Here is a 15,698-nt window from a genome sequence, read left to right as displayed (position 1 = left end):
TAACTTATAAAAGTCTTTTCAATATGAAATTGCCTCTAAAATAATTAAATCTTACATTTTCTTGAAAATGTGAAAAATTGCTGTTCAATTAGAATGTAGCCTAATGTCTTAATAAAATATTATAACATTTAAAAAAGGATGCCAACATAAAGTAGATTTATGGTAAATGTTAATTAGTAACCAATTTAGGTGGTTAGACTAACTGTACAATGGGAATATCAATTAGAAATCCAAAAAAAATCTAAATTTTCACCAAATTTACCACTTTTTAATATATAAATGCAAAACATATCAACCAAAATATACTTATATATAAGTTAAAACATTCCATATTTAGAACCACAAATAGAAGCTATAAAATGGCTTAGACATGAATGGGTTACTGAGCCTTTCCCTTCCACTTTGTCGGTATATGACCTTGTTTTCTTATCATACCCAGATGCGGGTGAGAGACGATGACAATCAGCATACCGCAAATTGTGTTGGAGCCTCACAGTATTGCCTTCAACAACCCCCAACCTACTACTCCTACAGGGTTATTTCCCTAGTGCACACACTTTGGATTTAGGGCTTTTCCCTTTGTCCTATCTTTTCAGTTCTACATCTTATTTCTCTCCTTAGCCTGTCCTTCAACACTTTTTTCCTTCTCCCCCTCTATTTTCAGTTTAGGGTAGTTGTTGAGCTCTGTCAATTGATTTCTCCCTTGCCTGCTTCTTCTACTTTGTCCACCTCCTTCACATATTCCTTTCCCACTCCCTCTTCTTAATCCTTCTTACCCCACTAATGGTGGTGGCTGATATGGTAGGGACGGGTTGGCTCCCTCAATGTGAAGGGAGGAAAATACAGATTGCCTTAGTTCAGAAGACTCAACTTGGCAAAGAAAGACCATGCAACTTCATGGACAGAAGTTATCCACACGCCTATTACAATTACACTGCTGACCCGTGGGTTTGTGGCACCTCGATTTGATTTCCATCTCTGTAAAATGGACGTTCCTAGATGCTGTGGCGGTCAAGCCATATTTGTTAAGGAAATGTTAGCTAAAACTGTATACACATTTACCTCTCTTTACTTTCCTAACATGGGGTAGGCAAAGGCCTTCCCCTGTTTCTTAGACCTCATAGAATAATTTTCTAAAGGAGTCTTAATTTTCGGGATGACCTAAATGTTGCATTAGACCCAAGTATAGACATAAGGAAATGTTAGCTAAAACTGTATACACATTTGCCTCTCTTTACTTTCCTAACATGGGGCAGGCAAAGGCCTTCTCCTGTTTCTTAGACCTCATAGAATAATTTTCTAAAGGAGTCTTAATTTTCGGGATGACCTAAATGTTGCATTAGACCCAAGTATAGACATAAGGAAATGTTAGCTAAAACTGTATACACATTTGCCTCTCTTTACTTTCCTAACATGGGGCAGGCAAAGGCCTTCTCCTGTTTCTTAGACCTCATAGAATAATTTTCTAAAGGAGTCTTAATTTTCGGGATGACCTAAATGTTGCATTAGACCCAAGTATAGACATGGTTCTATAGATATAGATATATAGTATAGATATAGATATATAGTATAGATATGGCTCTTCCTCTTTGTCGAAGGCCAGTTTGCATAGGTTCCATGAACATCATTTGACAAATGCGTGGAGACTCTTGCATCCCTCTGACAAAGAGTTCATGTTTTGTTCAGCGGCCCATAGCACTTGCTCACTATTAGACTACTTCTTTCTATGCTACTGCAACCTGGGCCTCCTCTACTCATCCACAATAGATAATATCAATCTTCTTGGAGGACGCACTGGTTGCTGAAGAGATTAGAGAATCGCTTCAAACTCATTTTGCTAGGACTTCTGTGGATGGCATTGATCCTTGCATTGCTTGCAAGGACCACAAACATATCATTCACAGCATATTAATCGCCCATGGAAAAGGGAGATAACATCCCTAGTGGAAAAAATTCAGAGACATCCGATAAACGATCCCCCACAGACAACCTTCGAATTTCATTAATAGAGGCTCTTGAAATGCTATTGATTGATAAGGCAAGAGGGGTCCTGGCTAAATGTCACAGACAGTATGACCAGTCCTTAGCCAAGGCCTTGCGACTCCAGCATTCCCGTACTTGCATCCCTAAAATCAAGAAGCCTACGGGAGTCACTCGACATCTAAACTCTGACATGGAAGCCACATTTCCTGACTATTATATAATCATGACCAGCCAAGTACACAGTCTGCCAGAGCATATTTGTGAGGTAAAATGCAGTCCTACCTTTCCAAATCTGGGCTCCTCGAACCCCACTGGACAAAGGCCTTCAATGAGAGAGCTTTGGGTCACCCCCTCCCTAGGGACACCCTTCGAGCAACCATTTCAGTGAACACCCTACACACCCCCTGCCGAATTCAACAATCCTTCATATTGCCCCTGTTTTGGGGGTAGTGTCCCTCACTGTATGGCGGTGTGTTTCTCACTGTAAGGCGGTATTATTCCTCACTGTATGGGGGTAGTGTTACTCTCTGTATAGCGGTAGTGTTCTTCACTGTATGGCGGTAGTGTTCTTCACTGTATGGAGGTAGTATTTCTCAATGTATGACTGTATTATTCCTCACTATATGGAGGTAGTGTTCCTCACTGTATGGGGGTAGTGTTCCTCACTGTATGGGGGTAGTGTTCCTCACTGTATGGGGGTAGTGTTCCTCACTGTATGGGGGTAGTGTTCCTCACTGTAAGGCGGTGTGTTTCTCACTGTATGGCGGTATTATTCCTGTATTGCGGTAGTGTTCCTCACTGTAAGGGGGTAGTGTTCCTCACTGTATGGAGGTAGTGTTCCTCACTGTATGGAGGTAGTGTTCCTCACTGTATGGAGGTAGTGTTCCTCACTGTATGGAGGTAGTGTTCCTCACTGTATGGAGGTAGTGTTCCTCACTGTAAGGGGGTAGTGTTCCTCACTGTATGGGGGTAGTGTTCCTCACTGTATGGGGGTAGTGTTCCTCACTGTATGGGGGTAGTGTTCCTCACTGTATGGGGGTAGTGTTCCTCACTGTATGGGGGTAGTTTTCATCCCTGTATGGTTGAAGTGTTCCTCACTGTATGGTTGAAGTGTTCCTCACTGTATGGTTGAAGTGTTCCTCACTGTATGGTTGAAGTGTTCCTCACTGTATGGTTGAAGTGTTCCTCACTGTATGGGGGTAGTGTTCCTTACTGTATGGCGGTAGTGTTCCTCACTGTATGGCGGTAGTGTTCCTCACTGTATGGCGGTAGTGTTCCTCACTGTATTTGTGATATATTTGGTGATGTTGGGCTTTCTTTAGTGGTCTGTTTATTATCAGTATGGTGGTATTTATCTTGTTGTACTGGTAATGGTCATCATCTGGCAGTATTATATGTCCCTTATAGAGTGGTATGGTGTGATTTTTAGGCTAAGTAGTCGTGTTGGCACTTTGCGATGATTACATGGACTTTGGTTTGGAGTTTGGGCACTTGATCTCTAAAAGGTTTCGCCATCACTGTCATAGGGTATAATAGTGTTATAGTGCTAGATTTTTCCACATTTCCGCTCTGTGATCCATCCAGTTGCCCATCTGGGTAAAAATAAAGTTTCCCTGAGAAAAATCTTTTCATGATGTGTCCAAGCCGAACAAGCAATGCTCTGGGGAATAAAGGCTCTGATACTAAAGTGTAGATAGTACTTCCCTCCAAAATATGTTGGACATTCCCAGATCACATGAGTGAAAGCAGCAGAAGACTGATGGCATCAGTGGCATTCTGGGGAGGTTATACAACCCATCTTAAATATACGGAGAGGGGTCAGGTACTTTTGGTGGATAATGTCCAGTTGTATCTTTTTTATCATTTACAGCAGGGGAGACAGATAGGTGTGATTGACAGAGTTCATCTATCACATCATTGTCAAGGTTTGGCATAAAGGTTTCCATCTTTCCATGGCTGGCAAGGATAATTAGATATGTGAAGGCTGGGGGGAAATGGTGACGGAGCTGCAAATATCTATAAAACTGACGATGGGGTCTTAATGATATTTTTTTTCGTAGCTTGTCAAAGAGGAGAAGAGAGATGTTTGTCATGTAGGTCATCTAATGTGTTTACGTCTAAATCTGATCAAAACTGGTTAAGTATCACGGGCTCCCCTCGATTCGCAACATCCTCTCTGTGGCGCCAGCCCCGCTCCCCTGGACTTACCTCTCCACGTTCCTGCTCCCGTCCGAAATAGGCCCCGCGCGGCATTACTCTGAGATGTAAAGGGCCAGCGCACAGGTGAGCCCTTCCTGTGAAGAGAAAGCCCTCCTGTGTCTCCACAACTGACCATCATTATAATATAAAAAGAAGTCCGGTAACGCCATCCCAGATTGAGTCTAATGGCATTGAAGTTTGGCTAGCTGTAGTTTGGACCTAGATGCAATCCACAAAAAAGAAATTACCAATGAATCTAAATGCAATCCATTAACGTGCTGCAACACAAAAAGGAATTTAGGGATGACAACCATCTTTTTTTTTTTTTTTTCATATTTAAATTTATTAAGATTTTTAGAACAGTAAAAGAATCAGAAGAGAAGGAAAGGGAGGGAAAACAATGTGAAAGGAATCATGGATACCAAGTACCGTATATAATCATGTATAAGCCAAGTTTTTCAGCACAAAAAATGTGCTGAAAAACGTCCCCTTGGCTTATACACGAGTCAATACTTAAGTCAATGGGCTTAAAAAATAATAAACTTATATACTCACCCTCCGGTGGCCCAAATGTGCAGCGCTGCTCTCCCGATGTCCGCGCAGCTCGTCTTCTGGCTTCTCGGCTCCTCTTCTGTATTTTGTGCCCAGCACGATGTGACAGAAGATGAGCCGGGAAGCTGGGGGAAGGCTGTATACTACTGGGGGCTAGCTGTGCTGGCTGTATACTGCAGGGGGCAGGCTGTATACTACAGGGGGCAGGCTGTATATTATAGGGGGCTGGCTGGCTATATACTGGGGGGGTCTGTGACCAATGCATTTAAGCATTTCCCACCCTTGGCTTATACTCGAGTCAATAGGTTTTCCCAGTTTTTAGTGGTAAAATTATGGGTCTCGGCTTATACTCGGGTCGGCTTATACTCGAGTATATACGGTAGTATACAATATGGGGGGGTTACAAATAAGAGTAACAACTAATTTCAATTTGAAGAGAAAATACAAAGCAACAATAAAAAACAATAATACCATAAGTTGTCGCACAGTGTTACTGTAGTTATCCAGAATATCCTTATTTGCCTAACGTTCTTAATCAGTTACCTAGAGTAATTTCCGGATTAAATGGGGAACCAGAAAAGAGAATTAGAGAATCGGAGAGAGTGGGAAGGAGAGGGTAGAAAGAGAAAGAGAGAAAAAAAAGGGAAGGAGAAAGAAGGTTGAAAGATTGAAGAAGGAATGGGAGGAGGAAAAAGGGCCGTGCCTCCCCTCTAGGGATAACTTGATAAGGGGAGGTGTGAACACAGCTTAAATTTGTCCTAAACAGAGACAGAAGAGGCTCCACATTCTCTGCCAATACCCCGGGGAAATCTTTTGCTAGAATTATACCAAGATATCTAAACCTATTTGTTACTTTCAAGTTACAGACATACTGGGGAGTTTCAGCCCTTGTGGGGGAGAGGTACTTCAGGTTCGATGTGGACTAATTGCTATGGAGTCAAGAAAATGATCCAAAATCTTCACTTAGGTGTATGGCTTTCTTTACTGGCTACAGCTACACCTGGAACTGGATAATTTCTGAGCCACATAGCAAGGGGCTCAACCACTAGAGCAAACTGGGGCAGGAACACCTTTGTCGGGTACACCTTGCCAGCTCAATGCTAGGGGAGATTTGCCCATTAAGTGCTATCGAGGCCCTAGGGGTGGGCACATTAAAGGGAGATTCACTTAATGAAGGTTTGGCCAAAGGCAAATATGGCCACTCAACTGAGTCGAAGGACACCGACAAGTCCTCCCCTTCAACCACTCCAATCTGCGACAATTTGTGCATGACTCAAATTTTCTGAGGTGCTGCATTTAGCCATAAAGCCCACCTGGTTGTGATGTACTAAAGAGGTAACTACAGAGTTTCATCTACCTGCTAGAATTTTTGTCAGTAAATTATAATACGAATTCAAGAGAGATATTGGTCTATAAGACCCACACTCAAGGGGGTCTTTTTCCGGCTTCAAAATAAGGACAATCCTTCATCAAAGGACAGTTGCAGTACTCTCAGGAGGGGTGGAAGCAATAGGAACTTACTGAAGTAAGACCCAACTAAGTGATGAGGAGATCTCCTTAGCAAATCAATCCAAGAATACACCTCAGTGGAAGAAGTAAAGAATTGGGAGTGCTCCTCATATAATCCTCGGGTAAGCTGGGAAGGACATGCTGTATTGTATATTCAGCTCCCTTAGCCGCCTTTGGAGGGCCACCAAAGGCGATGTAGACTATGGAATTTTTGAAGTGGATTGTACCTTTACGCCTGGGGGCTTGTAGCAGGGCATCCTGATCCTTGCTGCTAATTCAGCGAGCCAGCCTCAGTCTCATCCCTGGGGGAGGAGAATGCGCAGGGACTCTGTGAGCACGCTCAATGTCATACAATGGTGAGAGCACTGCATCAGGCAAGACAACCTTCAGCCATGATTCCATAAAAACGACCGGGTCTCTGCCTTCTGAGCACTCTGGAAGCCACAGGATCCTCAAATCGTTCCTGCGCAGCCTGTTCTCAGTACCCTCTGCTCTCGGCATCCGTTGGGCTGCTGCCTGTTCCAGAACTTGTATATGGCCAGGGACTGGAGCTGAGGAGTCCTCCAGTTGAGGCAGCTGTATGCTGCATGGCGGGAGTAGGACCAGGAGGAGGATTGGAGCAGGCAAAGGCCCTGAGCCGATCAACAATCACCGGAGGTGTGGAGTTCTGCATACCAGAGAAAGTCCCTGAGCAGAGCACCCCTTGGTGTGGTTGCTGAATTTTTTCAGTAGGATTAATTAGAAATTCCTAGTGGAAACCGGCCATGCCCCCCAAGCATCATTTAACTTACATACCTAGGGATTTAGTTGTACGCTGCCCTGAGTAAACTTTATGCATTAAATTTTCTACCAATACTCAAAACAATTCATGGTTCGGCAGATGTCCCTTACTCAAAATGAATATCTGCTGGGTATACTTTATCTTTTTCTATTTAGGCCTCTCAAAGTGACTTGAAATCTGAGCAGGTCCCTCAATAACAGGATTTTGCCTCTGTAAATGGAAAAATAAATGGATATGGCTTATGGAAAGAGGGGAGTAAAAAACTGAAATATTATTATTATTGTTAAAAAAAGTTTTTTTTTATTCCCTAGGCTTGCTTGATGTTTATGGATTTGAATCTTTTCCAGTAAACAGTTTGGAACAGTTGTGCATTAACTATGCAAATGAGAAACTCCAACAACATTTTGTATGCCACTACATGAAAGCTCAGCAGGTATAGTATGCACCATATACACTTGAGTATAAGTTGACCCGGGTATAAGCTGTGGTACCCAATATTACCACAAATCATTTGGATAACTTATTGACTCGCGTATAAGCTTAGGTTGGGAAATACTCTTAAATAAAGTGTCCAGCAGCGGCCTCCCTTCACAAATAAAATGTCCAATTCTAGCTCCCCCCTCAATTGATGAAATATTGAGCAGCAACCTCCCTTGACTAATAAAATGCCCAGCATGGCCCCACTCATTAATTAAATGAACAGTATGGCCCCACTCATTAAATTAATCCCCAACATGGTCCCCACTCATTAATAAAATTCTCAGCATGGTCCCCATTCATGAATTAAATTTCCGGCATGCCCTCCTTAAAAATAATAAACTAAGTACTTAACCTTCAGCTTCTCCCAGCAGTGCGGGCAGAGGCACTTGTGTGTGCTCCGTCTGTGCACACCGCCGTGTCATGTTGTGTGCACGCACAGAGCACATAGAAGTGCCTCTGCTCACACTGCTGGGAGGAAAAAAGAAGAGGAGCAGTGGGGAGTGCCGGACGGTAAATATATAGGTTTTTTTTATATTTATAAATATACCAGTTTATACAGTATATTATGAAGTAATGCTCTACCATGAAGGCATTTTAAATATTTCAATCAGCTATTACCTAGAAATATAAATAATAAAAATTGTTGCATTTTAAGCTTGTATTAACCCCTTCCTGCCGCATCCCTTTTTCGTTTTTGCGTTCTCATTTTTCACTTCCCACATTCAAAAATCTGTAACTTTTTTATTTTTCCATGAACAGAGCTGTGTGATGGCTTATTTTCTGCGTAGCAAATTACACTTCAAAATGGTGGTATTTAATATTCCATGCAGTGAAATTGGTAAAAAAAAACGCATTTGTGCTATATTCTTGTGGGCTTGGATTTTACGGATTTCACTGTACGCGCCAAATGACATGTCTACTTTATTCTTTGGATCGGTGCGATTACAGGGATAACAAATTTATATAGGTTTTATAATGTTTTCATACATTTAAAAAAATTAAAACCTCCTGTACAAAAGTTTTTTGGGGGGATTTTGCCATCTTCTGGGGCTAATAACTTTTGCATACTTTGGTGTATGGAGCTGTGGGTGGTGTCGGATTTTGATGTCGTTTACAATGTTATCATTTTTAAGATTGCTGCCGGCGATTAGCAGGAAAACACCCGCGATCTGTGCCGGCACCGATCGCGGGTGTTACCGGTAATCCTTTGCTGCAATATGCAGAAAAGACTTACCGGCTATGGAGAGGGCTCGGCCCGCGAGCCCTCTCCATGCACCGGGACCCGACATGTGACGTACTATTACATCACATGTCGGTAAGGGGTTAAGATCCCAGCAATTTTTCATCTTAAGGATCTGGCCGGATTTTTCAAATCTGCCATGTGTCACGTTGAGATTATAACTTTAGAACGCTTTAACCGGTTAAGGACCGGGCCCTTTCCCGTTTTTTCATTTCCATTTTTCACTCCCCACCTTCAAAAATCTATAACTTTTTTATTTTTACACGTAAAAAGCTATGTGACGGCTCGTTTTTTGCGTAACAAATTGCACTTCATAGTGATCGCATTGAATATTCCATACCAAGTACTGGGAAGCGGAAAAAAAATTCCAAATGCAGTGAAAATGGTGAAAAAACGCATTTGTCGTATTCTTGTGGGCTTGGATATTACGGCTTTCACTTCACGCCACAAATGACGCATCTAATTTATTCTTTGGGTCGGTACGATTACAGGGATACCAAATTTTACAAAAATTAAAACCTCATGAACAAAATTTTTTTTTTATTTTGCCGTCTTCTTGTGCTTATAACTTTTCCAAACTTCGTTGTATGGAGTTGAGGGTGGTGTCATCTTTTGCGACTTTTGATGATGTTTTCAATGATATTATTTTTAGGACTGTACGACCTTTTGATCACTTTTTATAGAATTTTGAATTTTTTTTTAAATGGCAAAAAGGTGCCAGTTTTGACTTTGGACGCGATTTTCCGTTACGGGGTTAAACGCAGTGAAAAACCGTTATTATATTTTGATAGATCAGGCATTTTCGGACGCGGCGATACCTAATGTGTCTATGATTTTTACTGTTTATTTATATTTATATCAGTTCTTGGGAAAGGGGGGTGATTAGAATTTTTAGGTTTTTTTATTATAATTTTTTTTTTTTACTTTTTTTTTTTTTTTTACTATTTTTCAGACTCCCTAGGGTACTTTAACCCTAGGTTGTCTGATCGATCCTACCATATACTGCCATACTACAGTATGGCAGTATATGGGGATTTTACTCCTCATACATTACAATGTGCTGATAGCACATTGTAATGAATGGGTTAACCCGAAGTAGCTTGGCGACGGATCGCCGCTCCCCGATGACATCACGGGGAGCGGCGATCCTCGTAAAGATGGCGGCCCATGCGCCGCCATATGTTTGAAGCTGCCGGCAGCTCTGCAGGCAGCGATCAGCAAGAAAACACCCGCGATCGGTGCCGGCACCAATCGCGGGTGTTACCGGTAAGCCTTTGCTGCAATATGCAGCAGAGACTTACCGGCTATGGAGAGGGCGGGCGGTCGCGAACCGGTTAACTTACCGTGGTGATTTTCAGATTTATTTTTTTTATTCGTGACATGTTGTACTTCACCTTAGTGGTATAATTTGCTTTCAATCTTTGCATTTATATATGAATATGTATTATATATTGTGAACATTTGGAAAATGTTCGTACAGCTTATCATACTGTTAGTTTAGCCTTGCAAATTGGTTGCTAACTAACATTAACCATAAGTTTACTTTATGTTGACATCATTTTTTTTATTTTATTAGGATGTTAGACTTACAAATCAATCAGAACTTTTCCAGATTTTCATGAAAATGTAAAATTTTACCACCTTTTTAAGTTGCACTTTTAAAATATTCAAAACAGCTCTGGTTAAGCTTGTTAACCCCTCAGCGCTCCGTGGCGGATATATCCGCCACTGAGCTGATACCGGCTCGGCTCTGGATCGGCATGTGCATAGGCTGACACTGCTAATACCCTGCAATACATGAGTATTGCAGGGTATTATCATGAACAAGTAATCAGATGATTGCTTGTTCATGTCCCATGGTGGAAAAAGGGAAAAGTAAAAAAAAAATGTTATTCAATAAAAAAATAAAGTAATAAATCAATAAAAATGCCCATAAGCCCCATAACATATAAAGAGACATCTAACCCAAAAAAATCATAACAAAACACCACATATATAGTATCACCGAGTCCGTAACATCCCGTAGAATAAAAGTAAATCATTATTGAACCCGTATGATGAGCGCCATTTAAAATAAACTGTTGAAAACCCACCAAAAATTATCATTTTTAACTTTTCAATCACACAAAAAATGCAATAAAAAGTGATTAAAAAAACATATGTACTCCAGAGTGTTACTGGTGCAAACTACAACATGTTGTGCAAAATAACAAGCCATCATGCAGCTCCGTAGCCAAAAAAGTAAAAATGTTATGCGACTTGGAAGACGGCAATGCAAAAATGATAGATTTTTCCCCACATTACGTTTTTTTCTGACAAATTCAGTAAAATGTAAGAAAATATATTCAAGTCTGGTATCTCCGTAATCGTATCGACCCATAGAATAAAGATAACATGATTATTAGGCAAAACGGTGAACACGAAAAAAAAAGTCAAAAATCCAGTACAGAATTGATGCTTTTCTACTCCTGCCCTCAAAAACAAGTTTCTAAATTTTCAACAATAGGTGATACCAACCCCAATATGGCAACACTGAAAAAAGCATCTCATCCCGCTCCTTCCCTTCTGCACCTCGCACCCATAAAACAAGTAATGTCCACATGTGGGGGGGTCTCTGTACTTTGGAGAAATTGCAGAACAAATTGTATGGTGGATTTTCTATTTTTATCTTTTGGAAATGTGTAAATTTTAGGGCTAAATGAACGTATAAGCGGCACAATTTCACCATTCTAAATTTCACCTCCATTTTGAATCAATTACTATGAAGATCTCAGGGGTTAATGATCTTCCTAAAAGCTGTTTCTGATAGTTTGAGGGGTGCAGATGGGTTGATTATATAGGGGTAAATCTATCTAACTGAAAATGTAATGATTTCAAATTTCAAAAAAGTAAAATTTTTTTAAAAATTCATAATTTTTTCTTTTTTTGGAAAATAAACGCAAAACTTATCAGCCAACATTTACCATAAAAATGAAGGACAATATGTGGGGAAAAAAAACTATTTCAGAATCGCTTTGATAAGTAACAGTGTTCAACAGTTATAACCGTATAAAGCGATGCAAGTCAGAATCCAAAAAATGGGGCTGAGCCTTAAGCTGTAAAATGGCTGCGTCCTTAAGGGGTTAACCATTTAAGCATCAAACATGAAATAAAACAAAATGGAGGTTCTATTTGGAATTTTCAAATTTTGACAAAATGTTTATTTAGCCCTAAAATTTACATGTTCATGCAGGATAAAGTGTGAAAACAAATCTCAGATTTTTTGTGAGTTTCTTATAAGTCTGGCAATACCCCACATTTGGATGTAAACCACTTTATGAGCCCATAACAAAAAGCAGAAAGGAAGGGGCGCCATTAAACTTTTGGACGGCAAATTTAGCTGAAACTAATTTCAGGCGCTATGTGGCATTTTCTGAGCCTATAACATAGAAGAAAAAGAGAAACTCCTAAAAAGTGCACGGTGCTTAGTACTGAACAACCGTGTCCACCTCAGTAACTGATTTATTTGGGGCCTAATTGGCTCATACAGCTGTCGGGGCAAATGCACATATTACACCTTGCTAAATTCTCTAAGGGGCATATTTTCCAAAATGGTGTCACAAATGGTCTCCCCTGTTTGCTACAGCTAGGGCCCTCCAAATGCATCCTGACACATGTAAATGATTTCTGTCCAATTTGCCTTCTAAAGGTCAAACATTCCTCTTTCCCTTCTGAACCCTACTGCGAGCCCATACAACATTTCACATGCACATGTGTGGCAATTCTACACTTGGGAGAAATAGTATTACACATTTTTGGGGGTTATTTCATTTTTTTTCCCTTTTTTGGGAAAATTTTTCATATTTTTCCTAATTGGAAATGCACTTATTTCACCTTGCTAAATTCTCCAGGGGGTGTACTTTCCAAAATGATGTCACTTGTTGTGGTCTCCTCTGTTTGGTACCACTAGGGCTCTTCAAATACAACCTGACACATAAAAAGTATTTCAGCCATATGTGTCCTCCAAAACCTGAACTGCACTCTTTTCCTTCTAAGTGCCACCCTGTGGCTGTACAAAGCCATAAATTGAGTATTGACATACTCAGGAGAAATTGCAACACAATGCCTCCTTTTGCTACCTTGAAAGGCAGCCCCCTTAACACCAAGTATGACCTACAAGAAGTCTAAAAACATGATGTGGGATTAAGCCAAACCAGTAAATCTATTCCATAAGGAACAGACTCCCAACTGTAGACAGCACTGTTTCGACCAGATTGGGTCTCCTCAGTACAGCGTAGGGAACTGGTTTGGCTGTGTGAGAGGCCATTGACTACGGTCAGACAGTAGGTGTTCTCTTTATGGAAAGATTGCCAATTAAGGCCACCTTAAAGGCATGTGTAGATTTAACACCTTGGAAAACATATTTGCATACTTCCCAGCATGCCATGTACTGGGAAGCGGGAAAATTTGATAAAACGCATTTACGCGTTTTCTTGTGGGCTTGGAATTTACAGCTTTCACCGTGCACCCCAAATGACATGTCTACTTTATTCTTTTGGTCGGTGCAATTACGGGGGTACCAAATTTGTTTAGGTTTTATAATGTTTTCACTCATTTACAAAAACTCAAAACTTCTGGCGCTTATAACTTTTTTATACTTTGGTGTACGGAGCTGTGGGTGGTGTATTTTTTTTTTGCGACTTTTGATGAAGTTTTCAATGCTATCATTTTTAGGACTGTATGACCTTTAGATCACTTTTTAAAATATTTTAAAATATTTTTCAAACTAGCATAAAAGTGCCATTTTTGACTGTGTGATTGATCCTATCATATACTGCAATACTACAGTATTTTCATTCTCATACATTACAATGTGAAATTAGCACATAGTAATGAATGGGTCAAATCCAGACGGCCTCGGGTCTTCGGAAGATGACGTCAAGGGGAGCGACGATCTCCAAGAGCACGGACCGCGGGTGTTACCAGTAAGTCTTTGCTGCGATATGCAGCAAAGACTTACCGGCTATGGAGAGGGCTCAGCCTGTGGGCCCTCTCCATGCACCCGCAGCCGACCCATGACGTGCTATTATGTCACGGGTCATGAAAGGGTTAAAGAATGTTATGCTGCAGTGTATGGACTGTCAGGGATTGTTATTACAATTGTTATATGATAGCAACCCTTCTAATAAAGGACATAGCGTATTATAAAATCACTTTCTCGACGTGTTACCCGAATAATTCCGATTAGCGACGATTTTTCCTGAATTGCCCCGGGATTGTGGTGCATCGGCGCAAGCATGCACGCGATGGAAATCGGGGGGGGGGTGGCTAGTGCCCGCAAAAAAAAACTGAACGGATTCGGAAAAGCCGCCACATTTTTTTAAAAAAGTCACTCGACACGCTTACCGTCACCCAGGGTAGGACGGTGAACTTCGATTCAATCCGATGGTCTTCAGCGCAGCAGCGACACCTGGTGGACGTTGGAGGAACTGCCTTAGTGAATCTCGGCCGGACCCGAATCCACCACAGAGAACGCGCCGCTGGATCGTGAATGGACCGGGTAAGTAAATCTGCCCCATTGTGTCAATATACTCATTGTACACCTTGATAAATTTATTGAGGGGCATGGTTTCCTAAATGGGTTTGTTTGTTGGAGGGGGTTTCAACTGTTGTACATAGTTCATAAGGTTGAAAAAAGACACATGTCCTTCAAGTTCAACCAGGGAAGGGTTTGAATGAGGAAGGGATTTAGGGGAAGAAATACCTGAGAAACTCTCAATAAATGGCCCTTTGTATCTTCTGCGTCCTGTTATTTATACATAAAGCAGGTTGCATTCAAATGTGGGTTGTTTCCATAAGCAGAAGAAACTGCACTCCTTTTGTGTGAGTAATTTAAAGGAAATTTGCCATTTCATTTCAGGCATTGTGAACCAACCATACCTTGAGAATGCTGTAACTACAATGATGCAGAATCATATCTTGTTTAATCCCTGTGCTGAGTGGTTTTGCTGAAAAATGAGTCGCTTCTGTGCCGGGGCTTCGCACTTTTCCTTTCCCGTTAGTTATGCACTGCACCAGAGGATGATGCAATCACTGTTCCCCCTAACAGGCAGAATAATCAATCAATGGACCATCGGTACTTACCCTTCCCGGCTTCTGATGGCTCCATTGCGGTCCCGTCCGGGCTGCTGGTCCGCTTCCTGACTAGGGGTGCGCGTGTGCCAACTCTCTAAGAATTTAAAGGGCCAGCGTCCTCCTAATTGGCACTGGTAATCCGGGCTCTGCTATATAGCCCAGCGGCTCCCAGCATCCCCTGCCGGATCTTCAGATCATTCTGCTGAAGAGAAAACCTCCTGAGCGTTTCCAGACGCCTACGAGTTTCCTGAGCGCTTTCAGGCACCTTTGTGATTCCTGTGATGTTCCTGTGTGACGGCCCTGTAATCCTGTGGTGTTCCCGTGTGGGGGTCCTGTTATCCTGTGGCGGTCCTGTAATCATGTGGTGGTCCGGTGTCTCAGTGGTCTTCAAGAGCCATCCTTCCGAGGTCCTGCCAGCCGTCCTTCCGAGGTCCTGCCATCATGAGGTCCTGCCATCCCGTGGTCCTGCCTACCCGTGTCCCTACCTTAGCTGCAACTGCGGGCTTAGTCGCACCTGGTGGCTCCCCGCCGCAGCAAGACCATCCCACTTTGCGGCAGGCTCTGGTGAAGACCAGGAGTCCGCTTAGACTCCGCTCCCGGGTTGCGGCTAGCATCGTTATCCCCCGCGGTGGTCCAGGGAGTCCACAGACTTTAGCCTCAAAGACTCTTCCCGCACCCCAGTGATTACTTTCTTGAGCATAAAATGGCTTGAGAAAACTAGAAAACCAATAACATTTTAAATAATTTTTCAAGGAAAGTAAAATTCAGCTTTTATCTCACCCAAGGCAAAATATGCTTAACTTTTCTCCTTTCTGCTCTGGAGTCTTTAGACGTCGCCGG

The 15,698-nt window shown here is 41.8% G+C and overlaps 1 protein-coding gene across 1 annotated transcript in view; it reads left to right on the top strand.

Annotated features, from left to right (window-relative positions):
• The window catches only part of MYO19 (myosin XIX), a 521,756-nt gene that overhangs the window by 337,853 nt on the left and 168,205 nt on the right, over positions 1-15,698 (top strand). Inside the window, exon 13 of the mRNA XM_072133499.1 lies at positions 7,336-7,457. Within this exon, the coding sequence (XP_071989600.1) occupies positions 7,336-7,457 (122 nt within the window). The remainder of the gene's footprint in view (positions 1-7,335; positions 7,458-15,698) is intronic.

This window comes from Engystomops pustulosus, chromosome 2, assembly GCF_040894005.1.
Source record: "Engystomops pustulosus chromosome 2, aEngPut4.maternal, whole genome shotgun sequence".
In the NCBI taxonomy this organism is placed as follows: Eukaryota; Metazoa; Chordata; class Amphibia; order Anura; family Leptodactylidae; genus Engystomops; species Engystomops pustulosus.
Note: the sequence above shows the minus strand (reverse complement) of the source record. Positions and strands in the feature narration are given on the sequence as shown.